At 43.2% G+C, this 25,430-nt stretch overlaps 1 protein-coding gene across 4 annotated transcripts in view; it reads left to right on the top strand.

The window, feature by feature from the left end:
• NUP188 (nucleoporin 188) overlaps positions 1 to 25,430 on the top strand; it is a 169,668-nt gene that overhangs the window by 34,668 nt on the left and 109,570 nt on the right. For all 4 annotated transcript variants that reach the window (XM_077478559.1, XM_077478556.1, XM_077478566.1 and 1 more), the window contains exons 4-9: positions 248 to 329; positions 410 to 490; positions 566 to 610; positions 20,799 to 20,891; positions 22,817 to 22,939; positions 23,077 to 23,288. In XM_077478559.1, coding sequence (XP_077334685.1) covers positions 248 to 329; positions 410 to 490; positions 566 to 610; positions 20,799 to 20,891; positions 22,817 to 22,939; positions 23,077 to 23,288 — 636 coding nt within the window. The remainder of the gene's footprint in view (positions 1 to 247; positions 330 to 409; positions 491 to 565; positions 611 to 20,798; positions 20,892 to 22,816; positions 22,940 to 23,076; positions 23,289 to 25,430) is intronic.

The following is a 25,430-nucleotide window of genomic DNA, read 5'->3' as shown; positions in this document are numbered from 1 at the left end:
ATAGATGTGTTATGCACAAGGTGATATATTTCAAGCATTTCTTTACATTAATTTTCATGTTTATGGCTTACAGCTAGTGAAAACCCCAAATTCTGTATCTCAAAAAATTAGAATATTACACAAACTGATTTCCCCATTGGGATAAGAAACAAACAATGGTTGAAGATGGGATTTAAACACTGTTGCTTCTTATTTTACATTTGATAGTTTCCTTGGAATAATAATGTATTTGACATTGATCTTCTAGCACTAGCGCTGCAGACAAGGTGAAAGCTAGCAATGTAGCTCCTGCATTGAAAGAACTTGGATTACGTTTAAGCAAGTTTCTGGTGAGTCAGCTCTCTGGCGTGATAAAGAAGTTATGTTTTTAGCTGAAAATGTAGTAATCTGTCTTATTACTCTGATGCAGGGACTGGATGAGGAGCAGAGTGTTCAGCTGCTGCAGTGCTATCTCCAGGATGATTACAGAGGAACCCAGGACTCTATAAAGGTCAGACCTTGTCCAGCACTGTGATATAATTAACATACAAAAAAAAGTATTATATTTCTTGTCTCTGTTTTCCAGCTGGTGCCACAAGATGAAAGGCAGAGTCAAGCATTGATGTTAAAGGTCTGTCGCTTTTTTTTTTTAAATAATTAATTGAAGTTGAGCTTAATGATTTTAGCCCAAAAAACTGTTTTCCTAATGATGCTTTTCAAGTTTTCCTCGTCTCCCTGTAAATTACAAATATTGCATCAATTATCTAAGGGCAAATGAGAGTTGGGGCTTTTTAGGTCAGGGGTCTTGCCTTTTTTCACATTTCTTTAATAATGAAAAAAAAACCCATAGCTCTAGGCCCACCAATATCCATAAAATGGTACAATTTGGAAAGCTAAAGAGGAAGGGAGGCCAGGGTTAGAGGCCTAGCGAGGTGGGAGAGGTAAGGGCTGGGGATCATCGAGGCCACCAGTCATGGGTGACCCAAGCTGTCTGGGAGAAGAGTAGGAAAGGCATGAGAGAGCCATGGTTCCCACATTTTCAGAAATTTAGCATTATTGTCGTTGCAGATTCTAGACATCTGTTTGTTAAGCATCAACGTGGTTATGCGATCTCTCACCCCATGAAAGAGGACAGATGGTTTCTTCCAGGCTTGGGCAATTGTTTTTTTGGCTGACAAAAATAGATAGGAAGCAAGCTTCTGCTGGTAGGAAATAGGCCAGGAATTTTTGTATGGGGAGGTGAACTAAAGTTAATACAAGGCCAAAAACAGGACCAAAAACAAATTGGTCTAGGGCACGCCCACCATATGTGAACGACGTCCCCCTGATGGCCACAGACCCAGAAACGGCAGTCACTGTAGGATGAAAAAATGTATATTTCATTCAAAAAAACAAACAACATTAAGCCTCCTGACCTTTAGTCTGGTCCGACAGACCATGACACAGTACCACTCAGTATCACTCAAAAGATTGTTCCGTGCATTTGGCAGCTCCTTGCTCTGGCTCCCATCTGTACTCCTGGACAGGGACCTCCTCTGTCTGCCAGGGCAGAGCCCAGAACCATAGTCTGGTCTCCCCAAAAAGAAAAAACGGCACACACTTGCTCCATTAGTGTGCTGGTGGTCCTCAAGACCAGGACCCAGGATTGGAGATTTCATCCCACCCCGATCACTACAAAATGTTTGGGCTACAGATCTCAAAACCAGGTTTTACCAACCAATGAGGAGTCTGCAAAAAAAAAAAAAATGTTTCCTCCAACTCTCAAATGAGAGTTGGGGATTTTTAGGTCAGGGGTCTTGCCTTTTTCTTTATCCTACATCATAGGACAGATCCTCAAGTAATTACTTGGTGGGTTATGGGCCTACCTTCAGATGTTGACACTGGTACAACCAATATAGGAAGTTGACTCCCCTATATAACCCCTCCTCCTTCCAGGAGTACCTCAGTTTTTTCACCAGTGTCTAAGGTGTTGGCACAAAGGAGCGGAACCCCTATTAAAAGGGCCCCAGTCTTTGAAGGTTTACAACGCAGCCCGCCGCGATGGGCGAAGTTTGGATCTGTCTGTTTACAGCCGTATCCTGCAGCGAGGACAAGGTAAGGGAAAAAGCTAATGCTTTTTCTTTCCATACACTTTTTATGCCTTTTAAGATGTCTCCCCTAGAGGGATTAATTTTAAACAACCTATGTGTTTTACAGCTGCTCTGTCTCCAAGCTATAGCATGTGTGGTCCCAGCAGAGGGGGTTCTTACTTGATCTCTTAAGGGATTTAAACAAAGACAGCAGTAACATTACAAGGGTATTATATACCTTGGTGGGTGGGTCCCTGAAGCAAAAATCGGTGCCCGCATACCTGCATGTTTAAAAAAAAAAAAAGAAAAAAAAAAAGCTTAGCAACACTTCCACCCTGCAGAAGTTAGATTCCCTGTGACTCTGCAAAACTGCTGACAGATCCCCCTGCCCCCCCTCTCTTACAGAGGTGCGTCCACATATATTACATATCTTGTGTAATCTGGTCTTCTAGCCTGGTATTACAGGCATAAGGCCGGCAGTAGCGTTAGTGTCATCTCCTTTCAGGATCTGCTAATGCAGACCCGCATGCCATGCGCACTCAGAGTGGGTGTTGCCGAGGACGCTGAGTGGCGTGTCTGTAGGTCACATGGCGTTGTGTGCAAGACGTAAGCTGCACTTCACAGTACATGGTCGGTTCACACAGGGGCAAAACGACTTTCAACACGACTTTTGGAGGCAACTTGGACATGACTCCAACACGACTTGGGGCGACTTACAACACGACTTTAAGTCGCCCCAGGCCATGCGACTTTTGCCGTGGCCAATCAGAGAATGAGCTCTCAAGGGGGAACTTCACGCCAAATTAAAAAAAAAAAAAAACGGCGTGGGTTCCCCCTCCGAGAGCATACCAGACCCTAAGGTCTGGTATGGATTCTAAGGGGAACCCCCTATGCCGAAAAAACGGCGTGGGAGCCCCCCCTCCAGATCCATACCAGACCCTTATCCGAGAGGATGCTGGGACTGTGACATCATAATGGGCGGGGACATCATCCGGCGATGTCCCTAATATAAGTCGCCGCATGCCGTGTGTTCTGTCATAGTGAGCGCAGACAACGCTCGCTCGTCCCCACCCCCTTTCCTGGCCGGCTGGGTAGCGTACTCGGATAAGGGTCTGGTATGGATCTGGGGGGGACCCCCATGCCCTTTTTTCGGTGTAGGGGGTTCCCCTTAAAATCCATACCAGACCTAAGGGCCAGGTATGCTCTCGGAGGGGGAACCCACGCCAATTTTTTTAATTAAATTTGCCGTGGAGTTCCCTCTTGAGAGCTGATAATTCTGTCAGAGTCTCCTCCGTATAGACGGAGATCTGACTTGGAGGCGACCTGCATTGAAATCAATGGGTACCAGTCACCTACAAGTCGGATTGAAGTAGTACAGGAACCTTTTCTGAAGTCTGAGCGACTTCAGTAGTTTGCATTAAGACGGCTCTCATTCACTTACATTGATTTTTACATGTTGTCCGACCTGGGGCGACCTGAAGTCGGATCTGAGTCGCCCCTGTGTGAACCGGCTCTGAGGGAAAGATGCTGAAGACGCCAATCGGGTTCCACCTGAGGCTTTTTTACACAGACACTCTCAGTTGCAAGTTTCTTAGCAGGAGAGTCTGTCACACAAGGAGACAACAGAGCGCTGGGCACGTGAGGGTGTAAACTAAGGCATTTCCAGTACAGGAAACCCTATTCCTACTTAGCAGTTAAAGCTGTTATAATGGTGGCATTGTGTTTCTAGATTTATTATTAACCAAATTGTATTGTGTGCCTCTGCTTTTGTGCCTTGCACCATGTCTTCCAGACCTACCATAACACTACCTAAGGTGTCACCCCCAGGCCCTGGGAATCCCAGTCATGCCTCCATACTGTCATCCTCTTTGGAGAGATCAGACATGGCAAGCCAGGATGAGTCATTGGAAGCTAGCGGTGGTGCAACTGCTTCACACACTTCAGCCCCTGTATATGTGACTGAAGATTAATTTTTTCCTCTGCCCTGCAGGGCTTAGAAGATTAGCGGCTTTAATCGCATCCTCCATCCTTAGACTCTTTACAGTCATTGGAGGGTCCAAAAGAATTATGGGAACAGGATGGGGTATTGCCCTCAGATGATCGGGAGGCAAGACAAGCCGATTATTCCTCTGCGGAGGAGGCAATACTTGAAGTTCCTACTTTACAATCTGAAGCACAGAGCCTTACAAAGATGGTTCGCTCTGCTTTCATGCTACCCCTAACAGAGTTGGCTGAAGGTCCGGCCTCCTCCTTGGGTTCCTTGAAGCCTTTACAGCCTTTGCTTGCGCTTCCCGTCCATGCATTACTAGAAAAGCTTATTTATACCGAATGGGATTATCCGGATATTTTTCCCCTCCAAAGAGATTCTCAAGTCTCTATCCTATGGAAGAATAATTCACTAAAAGAATTGAGAAAAGAAACGAATAAAAGTTTAACTTGCCCAGTGGACAATGCGCTTATGCTTAAAGATCCAAGAAGTTGGAAGTTCTGTTAAAATCCTCTTTTTCCTTAGCAGGTACTGTTGCTCAACCTGCAATTGCAGCTATAGGCATCTGTCAGTCCTTAAAGCACCAGTTCACAGATGCTCTCAATAAGTACAGGAATTGGCTGAGCTACCTAAAGCATTATGCTTTGCTATAGATTATATGAAGAATTCTATTCACCAGGCATGACGCCTTGTGCTTGTACTTGTACATATGCAAAGGACCCTTTGGTTAAAGGGTTGGTCAGCTGAAATGCCTTGTAAGAACCTTCTAACTAGTTTTCCCTTTAATGGAGAACGATTATTTGGCGATAGTTTGGATAAATACATTCAAACAATTTCCAGTGGAAAGAGTACTCTTTTGCCAGTCAAAAGAAAATATAAGCGTCCTATGTTTAAACTGACTTTTCCCTCGCCCAAGGGGCATCCACCTCTAGGCAGTGGCGACGGCCTCCGCCGTCAGACTCTACGGGAAGAGCCCAGGGTAGAGCCCAGGGTTACACCCAGGCACAAAGGAAGACCTGGGGCCGCAAGTCTGCAAAGAAGAATACCAGGACCTCATCGTGAAGATGCATCTCCCCTCACCAAGGTGGGGGAACGATTTCTGAGGTACTCAGAAGTCTGGCAAAGGGAGATTCAGGACAAATGGACTCTCTCCACAGTGTCTCTAGGATACAAGCTAGAGTTTCGAGAGTTTCCACCGTCTTGTTTTCTGAGATCAAACGTTCCCAAGGATCCAGGGAAAAGGCAATCCCTGTTGCAAGCATTAGACCAATTATTGTCGTAAGGGGTGATCAGACAGATTCCCAAAACGAGAGCAAGGTGTGGGGTTTTACTCAAACCTATTTACGGTGCCAAAACCAAATGGGGATATAAGACCTCCTTCAAGGAGGAGAACTTCAGGCATCCATCAACATCAGAGATGCATATCTGCATGTCCCTATATTTCCTCCTCCCCAGAGGTTTCTGCAATTGGAAGTAGAACAGAAGCATTTTCAGTTTGTAGCCTTGCCCTTCAGGTGCACTATCTAAGTTGCCAGCAGTTATTCCCGGGGGAATGGTCTCTTCACCCCAAAGTGTTTCGGGCTGTTTGCCAAAGATGGGGACTCTGGACGTAGACCTTCTAGCCTCCAGATTAAACATGAAGCTAGTCAACTTTGTGTCTAGGACAGGGGACCCACTCACATACGAAACAGATGCGTTGGTGACCCTGTGGGATCAGTTCTCACTGATCTATGCATTTCCCCCGATTCAGTTGCTGTCTCGACTTCTTTGCAGGATCAAGCTGGAAAGAAAGTCGGTAATACTGGTAGCACCAGCATGGCCCGGAAGGTCATGGTACGCGGAGATCGTAAAGATGGCAGTGGAGGGTCCATGACCCCTCCCACTAAGGCCAGACCTGCTATCTCAGGGGTTGATATTCCATCCTACTATACGGTCTCTAAATTTAACAGCTTGGCTATTAAGACCCACATTCTGAAAAAACGTGGGCTTTCCAGGTCAGTTATCGCTACTTTGATTAATGCTATAGAGTCTGGAAAGCTTATGTTTCCTGGTGTGAATCCAAGGGTTGGCACCCTTGGAGATATATCATAGGCAGAATTCTTGCCTTTCTACAGTAGAGATGGCGTAGAGATGAAGTTGGCCCTGAGTACTATTAAGGGCCAAGTCTCAGCCTTATCAATTTTATTTCAAAGACCGCTTGCTACGCATTCTTTAGTCTGCGGCTTCATGCAAGGAGTGCTGTGGATTAATCCGCCAGTTAAATCACCCTTAAGCCCTTGGGACTTAAATTTAGTTTGGTCTGTGTTACAAAAACAGCCATTTGAACCGTTACAGCATATTCCTTTAGTCCTTTTGACAAAGAAGCTGGTATTTTTAGTTGCTATATCTGCAGCAAGGAGGGTGTCAGAATTGGCTGCTCTTTCTTATAAAGAGCCATATTTGGTTATTCATGAGGATAGAGTGGTGTTACGCCCACGTCCAGGCTTTTTGCTAAAAGTGGTTTCAGGCTTTCATCTGAATGAAGATGTTGTCCTGCCTTCGTTTTTTCCCAAGACCATCTTCCAGGGAAGAAAAGTCACTACATTGTCTTGATGAAGTGAGAGCAGTGAAGATCTGTTTAAAGAAAACTGCTCAGATTCGTAAGACTGACGTCTTATTTATTCTTCCAGAGGGCCCTAAAAAAGGACAGGCGTCGTCTAATCCACTGTCGCTAAGTTATAATTCAAACTGATGCTTTAAAGGGTAAGATTCCCCCTTTTCAAGTTAAGGCGCACTCTACCAGAGCGGTTGGTGCTTCCTGGGCCGTTTGTCACCAGGCCTCTATGTCTCAGATCTGCAAGACTGCAACTTGGTCTTTCGTACATATATTTGCAAAATGTTATCAAGTGGATGTAAGATGGGAATGAGGATATTGCCTTCGGGCGCAGTGTGCTGCAGTCAGCAGTATAAGCCCTCAGGTCTGGGGGTTACCCTGCGGGTTGTGTCTCCCTCGCCTCAAATAGCATTGCTATGGGACATCCCACCAAGTAATTACTTGAGGCTCTGTGTCCTATGATGTACGATAAAGAAAATAGGATTTTTAAAACAGCTTACCTGTAAAATCCTTTTCTTGGAGTACATCATAGGACACAGAACTCCCGTCCCTCTGTTTTATGGGGTGAGAGTATAGTGCTTATATTACTTGGCTACAAAAACTGAGGGACTCCTGGAAGGAGGAGGGGTTATATAGGTTAGTCAACTTCCTGTATTGGTTATACCAGTGTCACCACCTGAAGGTAGGCCCATAACCCACCAAGTAATTACTTGAGGCTCTGTGTCCTATGATGTACTCCAAGAAAAGGATTTTACAGGTAAGCTGTTTTAAAAATCCTATTTTTTCACATTTCTTTAATAATGAACCTGTGGGAGCTTTGGATAACAATATTGCTGAATGCAAGTATCTTGTGTTGGTCATCCAATTAATTTTCCAGTGTTACAAGCCTGTGTTTTGTTGTTTGCCACTTTTGCACATTTTTGTCTCCAGTCATCTGGTTACTCCTTGGCACCTGGCTCAATCGTGTGCCTTCTGGACTCTTGGCACAAGTGGTCGCACCCCAATTCTTGCCTGTGGAATGTGTTCAGGGAATTTGTCTCAACCCGCCTACCATACCAGAGCTCAAAGCGGGCATTTGACCCATTCTGGACCTCATAGCCTTAAATGCTTACATTCATGTCTCCGAATTCCAGAATGAGGCATTTAAATAAATTTTTTCCTCTCTGCATCAGAGGGACCTGGGGACTTTCTGGCCTTAGGGGACATAAAGGATACTTACTCACACATATTCATATTTCCAGCACACCAGTGTGTTGTACCTCAGTTGTTCACCAAGGTGCTGGCTCCAGTGATGACTCAATTTCGCTCTTGAGATATTCTGATTGTGGGCTACCTGAATGATCTCATCTTGAGGGAACAGTTGGAAAGAACTCTGGGGGATATTTGTATCTCATACTTTTCATTACTGATTCCAACTGATCACTTGGAATATCTGGGGCTGTTCCTGGACACTTCCTAGTCCAGAGTATTCCTTACCAGAGACATTTTAGATGTTCCTGCCTCAGAGTTGCGTGCTTCTGTCCAGGAGCAATCCTACTCTCCTGCATCCAAATGAGAGTCTTGAGTATTTTTCAATGCAGTTTTGTTGGCCCATGTCCATTCACAGGATTTCCAAAGACCAATTCTTCGGGGAACAAGTTGGTTAGTGTTATGCTGACAGGCTAAGACTTCTTACACATGCACCATGGGCTCTGCCAAACTATCATAATCTTCTGCCCCAGGAAAGATTTATCACCACCTCAGTTGCAGAGTTTGGTCCCTACAATACTCAAGGCTTTATAGTCTAATTCCTGCAGTGTCTGTTATCCGATGTGGCAGACTTTGTTCAAATGAAGTGTTTCTCTGTAGGACAGATCCTTTTTAGCTTGAGTTGGGTCTGGAGCACCGCTTGGCCCTTAGTACTATATGAGGACGAGATCTCTGCTCTTTCCATGTTCTCTTTTCCAGAAACTTTTGGCTTCTCGCACTGACCAAGGCGTTAATGAATGGGGTTTTCCATGTGGTTCTTTTAAATCGAATCCACACTTCCTCCACAGGATTTGAATTTGGTCCTTTTGGCGTTTTAGAAGAGATCTTTCTCTGTATGACCAAAATCTAGTTCTCCTGGTTGCTATCACCTCAGCTAGTGCTAAAAAGTTACAGTAAGAACCAACATCACCTCACATAAAAATAATCCCTCTATATAATTTTCTGTGGAAGTCGATTGAGGAAATGCTTTGGGTGGGGTCAAAGCATAGTGACGTTGTCGCATATCGCCACGCACGCACACATAGTATTGCAAGTGTGGCATGCACTGACCCTTTCACTTTTGAGCGATTATTCTGTAGTGTTGTGTAAGGACTAGAGGTCGACCGATATGGGTTTTTCTCTGGCCGATGCCGATATTTAGAAATCATGGCGGCCGATAGCCGATATATGATGCAGATTTTTTTTTGGGCCGATATGTTAGGCCGATTTTATTTTATTTATTTATTTTTAATCCCCCTTGATCTAACACACCTTTCCCACTGGGGCGTTTTTTAAGGCGCTTTTGGGCTAAAAATAGCGCCTGTAAAGTGCCTGCAAAATGGCTCCCCTGCAGTCTGTGTGAAAGACAGAGTGCTTTCACACTGAGGCGATGCGCTGGCAGGATCTTAAAAAAAAAAAAGTCCTGCAAGCAGCACGTTTGGAGTGGTGTATACCGCTCCTCCACCACTCCTGCCCATTGATATGAATGGGCACCACTGCCGAAGCGCATGCAATGCGATTTGGCAGCGGTGCTTCATGGGCGCATTTAACCTCTTCCTTGGCCGCTAGCTGGGTTATATGTGCCCCACTAGCAGCCAAATAGCACTGCTAAAATGATGGTAAAGAGCCGCTAAAACTTGCGTTTTACCATCAACGTCTGCCCGCTCCAGTGTGAAAGCAGCCTTCATAAGTGATACAGAAAATTTCTTACACTTAAAGCGGAGGTCCACCCTAAAATGGACCTTCTGCTCAACGGATTCCTCCCCCCCCTCCGGCGCCACAATTGGCACCTTTCAGGGGGGAGGGGGGTGCAGTTACCTGGATAATCCAGGTAACTGCACCCACTTCCGGGCTAGCTCTCTGCGGAAAGGGGCGTACATTACGCCCCTTTCCGCAAGTGCCCGCCCCCTTCCGCAAGTGCCCCGCTGCCTGCTGGGAAACACACAGATCCCAGAGGCAGCGGGGACTGTCCTCATTGCGCAGCGCGGCTCGCGCATGCGCAGTAGGGAACCGGGAAATGAAGCCGAAAGGCTCCATTTCCTGATTCCCATACCCAAGATGGCGGCGGCAGCACTCGAGTGTCGATCTAGAGATCGTCTTCGGGTGCCGACATCGCGGGCGCGCTGGACAGGTAAGTGTCACTATTTTAAAAGTCAGCAGCTCAAGTATTTGTAGCTGCTGGCTTTAAAAAAAACAAAAAAAAAAAACGCGGAGTCCCGGCGGACTCCCGCTTTAAACATTTATTAAACAAAACAAACCTCCAATCAGTTTACTTGTATGTATGATCTAGATTAAAAAAAAAAAAAACTATATATTAAATAAAAACGGGTAGTCAAAACTTTTGGACAAAAAAAAAAAAAAAATGGGCTAACTTTACTGTTTTTATTTTATTTTTATTTTTTAAATGGTGTATTTTTTTCCCAAAAAAATGCATTTGAAAGACCTCTGTGCAAATGCCGTGTGACATAAAATATTGTAACAACCGCTATTTTATTCCCTAGGATCTCTGCTAAAAAAATATATATAATTTTTGGGGGGTCTAAGTGATTTTCTGGCAGAAAATACAGGATTTTTACTTGTAAGCAACAAGTGTCAGAAAAGATTTAGTCTTTAAATGGTTAAACTGAGAACTTCTACACAGAGATGACTTCATTCATTCATTGAAGTGTAAACATTGTATCATTTAGTTCTTTTCTTGGCAGTCTGCCCAGAGAGGAGGAAAGTGTTGCTATGAGGACTCAGGCAACTCACATTGACTTCTTACAGAAGGTCATTTCAAAGTCCCGCTGTAGAATCGGCTTTTATCGGCCGATGCCGATTATTTAAAAAACGGCAAATATCGGCCGATATATCGGCCGGCCGATATATCGGTCGACCTCTAGTAAGGACTTGCTTTGGGTGTTTGTTTTTCCTGTTTTTATTGAATTTTAAAAAGAGTACGGATAAGTGCTATGCTGATCTGCCTTTTTTTATTATTTCACTTATGCACATCACTAAAGCTGGTGAGATCGAAAACTCGATCATCCATGGTTGGAATACAATTAAGCTTTCTTGACCTACTTATTAATTTAGTTGGTCAGTTGGGCTTGTTGAGTTTACCTCCTAAGGGGTTGAGTATGTGGGTGGAGGCATCTTTCTCTAGATTTTTATTTGAAGCACTGGAAGGAGTGATGAATAAGGCCGTCAGAAGGATATAGCACTGTGTTTGGGTTTTGAAGTAGGCACTTTATGATCCTTGCAATTTGCGCTAATTTTATACTGTCCTAGACCTAATAATGATACTGTAATTTGTATATGCACTTTTTTCATGTATGACTCTTTATTAATTAATAGAATATATATTTTTTAGGGATGCGCCGAAATTTCGGCGGCCGAAAATGCCCTTTTCGGAAATTTGCCGAAAGAGAAAAACGGCCGATAATGGAGCCGAAAATGGGGCGTGGCCTGGGTGGGGACGGGGCTCCGCCCCCGCCCCCTGGTGCCGCCCATCATGCGGGGGTGTATAGCGCAGGAGAGCCGCCTCCGCCGCCTGTTTGATCACAGCACCGGGAACATCACAGCTTTCATTTCGATAGCTGTGTGTTCCCGGCCACACGCCGTCACACACAGCCCCTCTCCCTTGTCCGGGCACTTTGATAGACAGATCACCCGCAGGATCGAAGTGCCCGGACAAGGGGGAGGGGCTGTGTGTGATGGCGCGCAGCCGGGAACACACAGCTATTGAAATGAAAGCTGTGATGTTCCCGGTGCTGTGATCAAACAGGCGGCGGAGGCGGCTCTCTTCCCTGCACAGGCTGGCTGCAAAATGGGACACAGGCACACTGGCTGCAATGGGACACACTGACTGCAATGGGGCACACTGGCTGCAATGGGGGACGTCTCCTGTACCATGTCCTCTGTCTCTGACCATCTCCTGTTCCACGTCCCCAGTCTGACCATCTCCTGTAGCATGTCCGCAGTCTCTGACCATCTCCTGTACCACATCCCCAGTCTGACCATCTTCTGTACCATGTCCCCAGTCTCTGACCATCTCCTGTACCACGTCCCCAGTCTCTGACCATCTCCTGTACCGTGTCCTCTGTCTCTGACCATCTCCTATACCGTGTCCTCTGTCTCTGACCATCTCCTGTACTGTGTCCCCAGTCTCTGACTATCTCCTGTACCGTGTCCCCAGTCTCTGACTATCTCCTGTACCGTGTCCCCAGTCTCTGACTATCTCCTGTACCGTGTCCCCAGTCTCTGATCATCTCCTGTACCGTGTCCCATGTCTGACCATCTCCTGTACCGTGCCCCGTCTCTGACCATCTCCTGTACCGTGTCCCCTGTCTCTGACCATCTCCTGTACCATGTCCCCTGTCTCTGACCATCTCCTGTACCGTGTCCCCAGTCTCTGATCATCTCCTGTACCGTGTCCCCAGTCTCTGATCATCTCCTGTACCGTGTCCCCAGTCTCTGATCATCTCCTGTACCGTGTCCCCTGTCTCTGACCATCTCCTGTACCGTGTCCCCTGTCTCTGACCATCTCCTGTACCATGTCCCCTGTCTCTGACCATCTCCTGTACCATGTCCCCTGTTTTACCATCTCCTGAACCATGTCCCCTGTCTGAGACCACCTCCTGAACCATGTCCTCTGTCTGAGGCCACCTCCTGAACCATGTCCCCTGTCTCTGACCACCTCCTGTACCATGTCCCCAGTCTCTGACCACCTCCTGTACCATGTCCCCTGTCTTACCATCTCCTGTACCATGTCCCCTGTCTGACCACCTCCTGAACCATGTCCCCTGTCTCTGTCCACCTCCTGTACCATGTCCCCTGTCTCTGTCCACCTCCTGTACCATGTCCCCTGTCTCTGTCCACCTCCTGTACCATGTCCCCAGTCTCTGACCACCTCCTGTACCATGTCCCCAGCCTCTGACCACCTCCTGTACCATGTCCCCAGTCTCTGACCACCTCCTGTACCATGTCCCCAGTCTCTGACCACCTCCTGTACCATGTCCCCAGTCTCTGACCACCTCCTGTACCATGTCCCCAGTCTCTGACCACCTCCTGTACCATGGCCCCAGTCTCTGACCACCTCCTGTACCATGTCCCCAGTCTCTGACCATCTCTTGTACCATGTCCCCAGTCTCTGACCATCTCTTGTACCATGTCCCCAGTCTTTGACCATCTCCTGTACAATGTCTCCAGTCTCTGACCATCTCCTGTATAAAATATTTTTTTTAAATGTTTCGTTATCGGTGCTGTTTCGGTTTCGGTTTTCGGCCTACTGTATTTTTCCTTTTCGGTATCGGTTTCGGCACCAAAAAACCCATTCGGTGCACCCCTAATATTTTTATTTTATAGATTTGACACTTTACAAATTTTTATGGGGAAGTATTGAGTTAACCACTTGCTTACTGGGCACTTAAACCCCCCTCAGTCCCAGACCAATTTTCAGCTTTCAGCGCTGATGCACTTTGAATGACAATTGCGCGGGCATACAACATTGTACCCAAATGAAATTTTTATCATTTTTTTCTCACAAATAGAGCTTTCTTTTGGTGGTATTTAATCACAGCTGGGAGTTTTATTTTTTGCTAAACAAACAAAAAAAGATGCAAAAAAAAAAAAATCATGTTTAATAGTTTGTTATAAAATTTTGCAAACAGGTCATTTTTCTCCTTCATTGAAGTGCGCTGATGAGGCGGCACTGATAGGCTGCATTGGTGGGCACTGATAGGCTGCATTGGTGGGCACTGATAGGCTGCATTGGTGGGCACTGATAGGCATAGTTAAGGCGGCACTGATGGGCAAAGACGGGCACAGATAAGATGGCACGGATGGGTGGCACTAAGGGGCACTGATAGGTACCACTGATAGATGGGACTGATGGGCACTGATAGGTGGCACTGCTGGGCACGGATGGGCGGTACTGATGGGCACTGATGGGCGGCACTGCTGGGCACGGATATGTGGCACTGGGGTGCAGCACCTTTGTTGAGGCAGATTGTGGGCACTGCTGGGTGGCACTGACAGGGGGGACACATTTTTTATTCATGTGGCAAAGCAGGGGGCAGGTGGGCACTGGCAGGGCTGGCCGTGATCGGGACGGATGTCCCGATCATGGCCGCCGGTGATCGGCTTTTTTTTTTCTCCTCGCGCTGTCGGCGCGAGGAGGAATAATAGCCGATTACCGTCTCTATTATATCACATGATCAGCTGTCATTGGCTGACAGCTGATCACGTGATAAGGGGTCGGGATTGACTCCTTGCACGGATCGGTGATCAGGCGAGTCTCGTAGACTCACCGATCACAGAGCACGCCGCGTGCGCCCCTCAGGGGGCACGCAGGCCGCTCGTGCACGGGACTACCTCAATAGACGTAGTCCCGGCAAAGGAGATCCGTGCTGTAGCCGTCATTCGGCTATAGCGCGGGTCTCAAGTGGTTAATGGAAGGCACTGTGGAATTTTATAGTGCCCTAGCCTCTTTTATCATATGTTGATATCCGTGGGTGTTTTGCTTGCGTCTATCTAGCAAGCTTACTTTGTGGTATAAGCAAGGAAACTGAGACCTCTGCAGTGTGTAAATGTGCTTTTACTATACAAAAATGGTGTACATACAAAACTATTACAACATTAGGAATACAAATCAAGACTGACAGCTATCTATAAGAAGTAAAATGTCTAGCAAATAAGCAGCCTATTTACCTTAACAACCAAACTGTCAACAGTTCCAATTGTTACCAGGGCATTTGTTTGAGAAACCTTCTCAGACAAACCTAATCTCTGCAATCAAACTAATCTGATTTGCCATTCTATCACAGTCTTATAGATTAATGGATTATATGTTCTTTCTAATAATACATAAACAGTAGACCCTGGCCCTTGAGCTACAATCTCTCCTCAAATTAGCTTCTTGCCTGGATCTCTGACCAATACTTTGTCACCTGCCTGTATCCACTTCTGCCCCTCCCAAAGAACATCAATAGGGAGGAGAGGAAATATACTGATATTTCCCAGAAGATCGCTGCTGTTTATTTTGTGAGGTTTGATGTTATGTAGCCTCACGTTCTACTCTTGCTGAGAAGTATCCACTAACCAGCCAGATTCCCAGCCACTGTGCTGAAGCTCATCTGCCAATGCAAATATAACTTCAAACCTTCCTGCCAGATTCCCTCTCATTCCTAGATAGGCTTCAGATACGTCCCTCTTGGTTTCTATGTCATGGGAAGCAGTATTTTGCATGGTATCTGTTAAGCCCTGTTCTTTCAGGAACCTTACATAAATACTGAACTTTGCACTCCAGCTGCTGAATCTGTGCCCCAGCCCCTACCATCCTTTCATATGGTGTGCTTTTGGCTATTGGCCTAGAATTTAGCAACATGACTGCATGTGTGAGCAATATATCATTTAGTGACAACTTTTTGTAAACACTTCATTTTAATTTTTTTGTCATTATTCAATTACTTGGGACAAAAAAATAAAATAAATTATTCAATGGGCTCAACATGCCTCTCAGCAATTTCCTTGGGGTGTCTACTTTCCAAAATGTGGTAATTTGGGGGGAGGGGGGTTGTACTGCCTTGCCATTTTAGCACCTCAAGAAATGAGATAGGCAGTCATAAATTAAAAGCTGTGTAAATTCCAGAAAATGTAATCTAGTTTGTAGACGCTATAACTTTTGTGCAAACCAATAAATATACGCTTATTGACATTTTTATTTTACTAAAGACATGTGGCTGAATACATTTTGACCTAAATGTATGACTAAAATTTAGTTTATTCGATTTTTCTTATAACAATAAGTAGAAAATATCTTTTTTTTTTTTTTTTTCAAAATGTTCAGTCTTTCCATTTATATTGTAAAAAATAAAAATCGCAGAGGCAATCAAATACCATCAAAAGAAAGCTATAGTTTGTGGGAAGAAAAGGACGCAAATTTTGTTTGTTTTGGGTACAATTACCAGTTAAAGCAGTGCAGTGCAAAATTGTAAAAAGACCTCTGGTCCTTAGGCTGACAATTGGTCCGAGGCTTAAGTGATTAAGGAAAGTTTAAGAAAAAGGTTTTCTTGAGGCCTTGATCTTCCTTCCTTTCCAATGTGATCTCTACATTTCGCCCAAGTCAGGACATTATTGTTCATTGTTTGTATCTAGCGCCAGTTCACGAAAAGATAGGTAGATTTCTCTCCATTTTTTTGGATGTGGTTTGGGCTGTGCGAGTGTATTTCTTTGCCACACCTAGACCAATTTTAAATGCCGCCCTGCCATCGCGAGCGTGCTGGCGGGGACCCTGTGAGTCCAGTCACGGGTCTCGCGGACTCTATCGCCGCAGGGATACCCCTAATTGTCTCACGGGGTGGCTGAACGAGGATGCCATTGTAAACAGCATCTCCCCGTTCTGCCTAGCAACAAGTGACGCTGATCTCTGCTCCATGTGATTGGAGCAGAGATCAGTGTTCACTAAAACAAAGGCCAGCCCCCCACAGTTAGTAACACGCCCCTAGGAACACTTAACCCCTACACTACCACCCACTGGTTAACCCTTTCACTGCCAGTGTCATTTACTCAGGAATCACTGCATTTGTATAGCAGTGATTGCTTTATAAATGACATTGGTCGCAAAAATGTGTCAAAAATGTCTAATGTGTCCGCCATAATGTTGCAGTCACAATAAAAATCGCTGATCGCCGCAATTACTAGTAAAAAAAAAAAAAAAAATTATTAATAAAAATGCCATAAAACTAACCCCTATTTTGTAAACGCTATAACTTTTGCGCAAACCAATCAATAAACGCTTATTGCGATATTTTTTTTTTTTTTTACCAAAAATATGTAGAAGAATACGTATCGGCCTAAACTGAGGGAAAAAATTTTTGTTTTTTATATATTTTTGTTGGATATTTATTATAACAAAAAGTAAAAAATGCGTTTTTTTTTTCAAAATTGTCGCTCTATTTTTGTTTATAGCGCAAAAAATAAAAAACGCAGGGGTGATCAAATACCACTAAAAGAAAGCTCTATTTGTGGGGAAAAAAAGGACATCAATTTTGTTTGGGAGCCACGTCGCATGACCGCGCAATTGTCAGTTAAAGCGATGCAGTGCCGAATCGCAAAAAGTGGTCTGGTCTTAAGCCAGCAAAATGGTCCGGACTGAAAGTGGTTAATTCTGCAAGGCAGATTTCTCATTCTGTCATTGTGGATTTGCCCTGGCTTCTAGTTCCACCATATCTCATCGGCTTAGAAATTTTATTGTGCTAGCTTATGATTTCAAAGATCCAGTTCTCCCTTTTCTGGTCCAATGTTTACTTCAACAGGTATCTGAGCGCTCTTTGTGTATTTTTCCATCAGGCCTCTGTTTCTCAGATTTGCAAGGCTGCCACTTCAGGTCTTCAGTTCACATATTTTCATATCTTTTTCAGGTAGATGTTGTAGCCACTTCTGATACTCACCTTGTGGGTGTAAGGCCCTTTAGGTAGCTCTGTGAGCTACAGGCAGTCCCCAATTCTGTGTTTTACCTTTTTTTTATTTTGTTTTGTTTGCTATGTTGCGTGTTCCTAAGTTGGACTGCTTTTGGATGTCCTAAAAAGTGGGTGACTTCCTTTATCCCCCCCCCCCCCCCCCAATTGGGGAGCAAGAAAATACAATTTTTGTACTCCTAGTAAAGTTATTTAAGTGGAGGGACACAGGTCCCACCCCTTGTTTTTAGTATTCTGCTTTTGATACTGCTTAAACTGTGGCATGCTGGTAGTTGGAGGTTTTTATATCCTGGGATGGCCTACATTTTTTATTTATTTTTTGTCAACGTCCAGTCCTTAAGCAGGCAGTATAACCCAAAGATTTGACTTTGTGTCCCTCAAGGGACTGCAAGAAAAAATGTTTTTTTCAGGGAGGACATAAGTCCTGTTCTTCTGTGGAAGAGCAGTGGCCTCACATTTCTGCTTGCTTACAGAGGTTTTCAATTCAATGGTTTTTATTGAGGTTTGTAGTAATACAAGAAACAAAAGAGCAAAATAAAAGACAAGCATAGTACCAATATTACAGTCATTAGTGATATGACCCACAGTGGGTTCAGAAACTGATTAATATAATGTAGGACTGCTTGAAATGTAAAATTATAACAGTAGAGAAAATGAACATCAATGCTCAGGGAATATCCTCTGTGCAGACACCCCATATGGGATCTCACTGTGTACTGGGTCGAGGATCAGCCTCCGATCAGCATAAGAATAAAAGGGCAGCAGTAAAGTTTTCCCTGAGAGTAAAGTTAAACAATTCGAGTCATATAAAACCAACTTTAAGAAAAACCATATAGAACGCTAAAATTTCTCAGGATGGAGCAGTAGTAAGTGTATTGGACTGTGATTATGGTAGCGGGTAAGAAGACAAAAAGCAGAAACAAAAACAAAAACAGTTTGGGAGGAGGGAAAGGGGAGATGGGAAAAAGACGGGCTTTGGGAGGTGAGAGATGAAGGGGTGAGAGAAGCGGGTAAGTGAGCCTATGTTGGATCATGAGTATCCGCTAAGTAAGGGATGGGAGTTGTCAAACCATTTTAACCATGCTTCCCATAGTGTCATGGTTTTGGGTAGGTGACCCTCAGCGGTGGCGCTCATATATTCCGTGTAGATGTGGTGTTCTCACAACTTCAGCACAGGAAAGCATGGCAGGGGATTTCCAATTTCGGGTCAAGGTCAGTCTTGCCGCTAAGCAAATGTGTGTTACTATGCATCTAAGTCTATGTGGATAGTGTTCAATGCCAATGTTGAATGGAGCTAGAGCGGGATCAGGTGGGGTAATAATGTGGGTGACTTCCGATATGAGATTGAATATGTCTGTCCAGAAGGGGACCAGTTTGGAGCAGGACCAGAGGGTATGATAGAGGGTTCCTGGGAGGCCACATTGTCTCCAACAGGTAGAGTTTGCGTTCTCAAAATATTTGTGTAGAAGGGTTGGGGTGAGGTACCATGAAGATAAATTTTATATGTGAGTTTCCAAAGATTAGCCGATTTGGTTGCAGAATAAACAGCTTTTATGGCGAATGACCATTGATGCGATGAATATGAAGTACCAGTGTCTTGTTCCCATTTCACCATAGGGGGTAGTTTAGCAAAGGTCGTTTTATCATTAAGTGTGGCATAAAACGGAGAGATACCCTTGGCTGTTACATTATTACCTGTGATGTATTGCCAAGTTACCTTTTGGAATACTTACATGGAGATGGGAATTTTGTAGTAGGCAGTGGGTTATTTGAAAGTATTTAAAGTAGTCGCGGGGGGAAGATTAAATTCCTGTCGTAGAGATGCAAAGGATTTTAGGAGTCCAGAGTCATAAAGGTCTGCTATATGTGTAATCCCATTGTTTTTCCAAGAGTGAAGATGCAGATCAGAGATTAGTAGACCAATAATATCAATTGGGAGGGGAATTTTGCAATTGGTGATGTTCGTGTTTGTGTGTTCGACCAAGTAGGTGAACGCTAACACTGATGCTATTATGGGTGGGGAAAGGTGGGTACAATTCGCCCTCAGTTTAGGTGCAGACAGGAGCCACGTTCCCAGGTTTTTACCAGGTATTTGGCAGGTTTCTATGGAACTCCACTGATTGGAGGGATCAGGAGTAAACCAGGCTCTAATTTGAGCCAGTATAGCCGCGTTGTAATAGTCTCTAATATTAATATAGCCCATACCTCCCACCTGTTTGTGTTTCATGAGGGTGTTGTGTGCTATTCTAACTCTTTTTCCTTGCCACACAAATTTTCTGAGGAGTGTTTGGATTTGCGTGAGGAAGGATGTAGGTATGGGGATTGGTATTGCCCTAAATAAATACAACAGTTGGGGAAGATGGAGCATTTTAAACGCTGCTAGTCTACCTGAACTCGTGAGCATCAGTTTGGACATTTTATCTAGTTCTGGTGAGAGTTGATTGAGAAAAGGGGCAAAGTTGGCTTTGAATAGATCTTTAGGGCGAGAAGTGAGAGTGATACCTAAGTAGCTCAGAGAATCTGCAGACCATGCATATTGGTAACGTTCTTTTAGGAACAGAGATTGTTGTTCCGGTAAGAGCAAGGGGAGTACATAAGATTTAGAAACATTCACTTTATAATATGAAACAAGGCTGAACTCATCGAGTATCTGTTGTACCGAAGCCAGGGAAGCTGTGGGTTGAGTTAGAGAAAAGATGACATCATCAGCGGACGGCTGATACATATAGGCCGTCAGTTTGCGGGGAAGCCGACTGTCTTTTCGCTTAAGCGACATCTCCAGGAGGTAGAGCGGGTGTTCCCCCAGGGTGCCAGAAGCAGGAATGATGGTTTGGGATCGCTGGAATGTCGCTATAGATGCCGTCTGGGTGTAGAGCGTTCTCCTCACGCAGCCATCTTGGTCACGCGCCGGCCACGCCCCCTTGCTTACAGAGGTTTTCTTTCTGCAAACCAGGCTTTCTGTTTTTCTTTTGAAAACATTTAGCGATAATCCTTGCTTAAAGTGTTTTTTATTTTTGGTTTTTTGTTAGAGTGTGGAGGAAAGTTATTATTTTTTTATCTCTGTTTCACCACTGGGGAAAGGGGAATAAAGGGAATATTTTCCAATGAAGACACCTTTTTTAGGTGACAGCTGTGCAAGAGGTTTTCCCTCCTGTTAGAGCAGTGGGCACAAGCCTCTGCTACGTCAACCCCTGCCACCAACAGGCCTTGACAGACACTGACCCGGGGGTTGAGGACGCCTGCATTAGAAAATTCTTCTCTTGATTCCTGTTGTGTCTAGAGGATAGGAAGTGAAAAGAAATCTGCTCAATAGGGCACAGATGGCAAAAAATAAATCTGATAGGGTTTTTTACCTTTTCCTACAATAAAAATGGGGGGAAAAAAAGCCTTTGTCTTGGAATTACTTTAAAGGCTACCTTTTTAAAATGTGTGCTTTGGGTTGGGTGATTATAGCTCTTTTTAAGTTTGAATTGCCTTTCACAACTTAGATGGCGGAATATTACTATGAAGACAGGATGTGTATGCTGCGATGTGTTCTACATTTGCTGACTTATTTTCAGGATGAAAAACACCCTTATAAGGTAAACCGCATATTAACATTTTATGACTATCCTGTATCCATATTTTTCTCATGTATGAATTTTGTACCAACATTAATTATATGCCAAAAGTCCTTTTTAATTTTTTTGCTTTATGTTTAGCACCAGAGAGTTTCAATGCTTCTGGGAAATGAGGTTTTACTGAATGCTGTGAGACTTGCACTTGTTCTTATATTGTTCCCAAGGGACACTGCATACACCCCATACACACTTAGATTTTCTGTAGATTTTTGTCTTCAGATTTACCAAAACCATATAATATGAGGTCAAACCTTAAGAGTTTCAATTTGTATGCAATCAGGCAGGCCCTTGCACTACATGGTTTTGGTAAATCTGAAGACAAAAATCTGCAGAAAATCTAATAGTGTGTATGGGGTCTAACTGATGGGTAGTGTATGGCTTATATGTAGTAAGCAGAGCAGAAGAGTTACTGCTCTTCTGTTTGCCATACCAATGCCTAGGACACTGGGTTTATTTTTGAGGATCTTTTTCAGGTACAAAATTTGTCCTTGGCTAGGCTTATATTTTCTTTTTCGCTTTCTCTTTTCTTTGTACTTATACTCATTACAAGCACTTTTCTACCAGCATTTGTGTTATGCTCTTTCTGAGTCTTTACCTTTCATGTATATTTTTCCTTCTGCCAGCTGCCCCTTTTATGCCTTTGTTCTTCTTCATTGAGTCTTTGGCTGTCATCAATATGGTTTGCTATTCTACCAGTATCCAAATGGAGGTTCTACAGAAGCTGGAAGAAGAATGTAGGACTACCTTTTATTTAGTTTTATTCAGTCTCCACAAAAGCTTCCTATTGGCATAGAATTAGTGCAGTTCTTTTTGAAGTTTTGTAGAAAGCCTTTTATCTAGACGCAGCACATAGGAAAATTACCAGAAGACATTCACATTACCCAAACTTTATATGTGTTTGTTCTGTGATATGTACATTTCTGCAAAGAAGGACTGAATGAGCGCTTCATTCGTTCATTTGCACTGATCTGTTTTTTTATCACATTTATAAAGAGGACTTTATGATTTATCAAAGAATGAGAGATAAAAAAAAACTATGTTCAGTATCCCTCCCTCAGCGCACACAGAAAAAATATTGGTAAAACTATGGTCAGCAGCTGCTATACTAAAACGAGATGCATCAAATATATGTCAAAGAAAAAATATAAAAAAAAAAATTAGCAGCGCTAGTGCAAAAATAGCAAATATTTAAAAATGAAATTTCTTAAGAGTCCATTTAAATTAAGTATCAAATAGTGATTCACTCAGTGAAAGTCCATTAAGAAAAGGCAGGTGAGTATAAACTAGATGATCGTGGAAGAAAATATTAGCAGCGATCCCAAGTCTCCATCACCACACCAGTTGTGCCACAGCCCTGTAGGTAATCCACTTACCAGACCCTGCTGATTAACACGCTTATCAATCAAAGGGATAATCGCTGTTCACTGGGCACTTTTCATCTGTAGTTTGATCATTGCGAGCAATAGATAAAAAAAAATTCCACATAGCATAATCCAGTACAGCAAATATTTATTCATTTAAAATTGTCTCACAAAAAAACACTCATAATGTTTGCATAATACAAGGGCATCTAACATCAGTACTGTGTCAGTCATGCATTCCCCTCTAACCCCTGACCGCTCCAGCAGTGTTCCCAGGAAGAACAGATGAGGATAAGCCGACTTTGTAGATAGTTGCGTAGTCATGCCCTGACGCATTTGTCATCACTTTCGTCAGAGGGCGTCTATCTATCTACAAAATTTTTTTTTTTTACAACTCAAATTTGGTTCAAATTGATTTTTATTTTAATAACATGAGAAAAAAATGCATAACTTTACTCTGTTTTTATTCTTGCATCATACTAATGCTTATTGGGTTTCTTTTTTTAAAATAACTTCTCCCTGTAGAAAGAGTTTAATGAGTGCATGGATATGTTGGAAGAGGGGGATCTAATTGGGAAATATATAAAAAAATTTGAGGAGCTCTGCAAAGAAGATGCACCTACATGGGAAACTCATGGGAACCTCATGGTATGTATAAGTACATTTTTCCATGCTCTTTTGAGTTGACATTTTCATAATATAGTTTATGCTTATTTCCAGTAATTCCTTTATTAATCTACATTGCTGATTTGTTTTCTGTCTTCTCCCATGTGCGTCGTGTACAGACTGAACGCCAGGTGTCCCGCTGGTTCATGCAGCGTCTCCGGGAGCAGGCCATGTTGCTGGAGATTATTTTCTTGTACTATGCCTATTTTGCAATTCCTTCTACCAATCTTCTGTTGCTTACTAAACTCTTCACGGAGCATGGCTTTGGACGTCGGCAACAAAATCGTCACTTGGTTGAACAAAGCCTCGACCCCTTAATAGACAGAATTGGGTAAGGACTAGTAAACCACTTATCAAGTAATTCCAAGATTTAAGTATTATCAAATTCCACCTTTAAGTCTGCAACACTAATTATGTGTTGAGTAAAGATGGCTACCTTCCACACACCTATAACTTTTGAACTGTATACAGTGAGGACGGAAAGTATTCAGACCCCCTTAAATTTTTCACTGTTATATTGCAGCCATTTTCTAAAATCATTTAAGTTGATTTTTATTTCCTCATTAATGAACACACAGCACCCCATATTGACAGAAAAACGGAATTGTTGACATTTTTGCAGATTTATTAAAAAAGAAAACTGAAATATCACATGGTCCTAAGTATTCAGACCCTTTGCTCAGTATTTAGTAGAAGCACCCTTTTGATCTAATAAAGCCATGAGTCTTTTTGGGAAAGATGCAACAAGTTTTTTCACACCTGGATTTGGGGATCCTCTGCCATTCCTCCTTGCAGATCCTCCCCAGTTCTGTTAGGTTGGATGGTAAATGCTGGTGGACAGTCATTTTTAGGTCTCTCCAGAGATGCTCAATTGGGTTTAAGGTCAGGGCTCTGGCTGGGCCATACAAGAACAGTCACGGAGTTGTTGCGAAGCCACTCCTTTGTTAATTTAGCTCTGTCTTAGAGCTGCACAATTACTTGTCAAGAATCGTTATCGTGATCTTGACTAAAGTGTTTCCCAATTCTTTCTATGCAAAGAATTCTCTCTGCTCTTGTGAAGCCACAGCCCTCAAAAGAAAGAAAGAGAAAAAACATGTAACAATTTGTCAATGGAATAGACCTTGTGTGTAAGTGAAAAAAGTTTAACCACTTAAACACTAAACCTTTTTTTTCTGACATTTGTTGGTTTCACGTTTAAAATCATAATTTTTTTGCTAGAAAATGACTTTGAACCCCCAAATATATATATATATATATATATATATATATATATAATATAATATTAGTAGACACCCTAGAGAATAAAATGGTTGTTGCAATATTTTATGTCACACTCAATTTGCGAAGCCGTCTTTCAAATGCAATAAAAAAAAAAAAAAATGACTTTAATGAATAAAAAAAAAAAAAAAAAAAACAGTAAAGTTAGCCCATTTTTTGTTGTATAAAGTGAAAGATTTTACGTCACCGTCTTGGAGTCCTCCAGGTGTTTTTTTTTTTTTTTTTTTTTTTTTTAGCAAACTTCATGTGGGCTTTCATGTGTCTTGCACTGAGGAGAGGCTTCCGTTGGGCCACTCTGCCATAAAGCCCCGATTGGTGGAGGGCTGCGGTGATGGTTGACTTTATACAACTTTCTCCTATCTCCTGACTGCATCTGCATGGAGCTCGGCCACAGTGATCTTTGGGTTCTTCTTTACCTCTCTCACCAAGGCTCTTCTCCCCAATAGGTCAGTTTGGCCAGACAGCCAGCTCCAGGAAGGGTTCTGGTTGTCCCAGACATCTTCCATTTAAGGATTATGGAGGCCACTGTGCTCTTAGGAACCTTAACTGCAGCAGAATTATTATTTTTTTTTTTTTGTAACCTTGGCCAGATCTGTGCCTTGCCACAATTCTGTCTGAGATTTTCGGGCAGTTCCTTTTGACCTCATGATTCTCATTTGCTCTGACATGCACTGTGAGCTGTAAGGTCTTATTTAGACAGGTGTGTGGCTTTCCTAATCAAGTCCAATCAGTATAATCAAACAAAGCTAGACTAAAATAAAGGTGTGGAACCATCTCAAGGATGATCAGAAGAAATGGACAGTACCTGAGTTAAATATATGATTGTCACAACGAAGGGTCTAAATACTTAGGACCATGTGATATTTCAGTTTTTCTTTTTTTAATAAATCTGCAAAAATGTCAACAATTCTTTGTTTTTCTGTCAATATGTGGTGTGTACATTAATGAGGAAAAAATGAACTTAAATGATTTTAGCAAATGGCTGCAATATAACAAAGAGTGAAAAATGTAAGAGGGTCTGAATACTTTCCATCACCACTGTATATAAACAAGTTTTCCTAAAATATTAACACACTAGGATGATGTTTGTGTTTTTTTTTTTTTTGCATCAGACATCTCTCCCATGTATTCTGTATATCTGTAAGGAGCCTTTGACAATACTTTATACTTAACCACTTGAAGACCAGTTTAAATC

This window comes from Lithobates pipiens, unplaced genomic scaffold (genome assembly GCF_037356315.1).
Source record: "Lithobates pipiens isolate NorthernLeopardFrog02 unplaced genomic scaffold, aLitPip1_a1.2 Scaffold_1, whole genome shotgun sequence".
Taxonomy (NCBI): Eukaryota; Metazoa; Chordata; class Amphibia; order Anura; family Ranidae; genus Lithobates; species Lithobates pipiens.
Note: the sequence above shows the minus strand (reverse complement) of the source record. Positions and strands in the feature narration are given on the sequence as shown.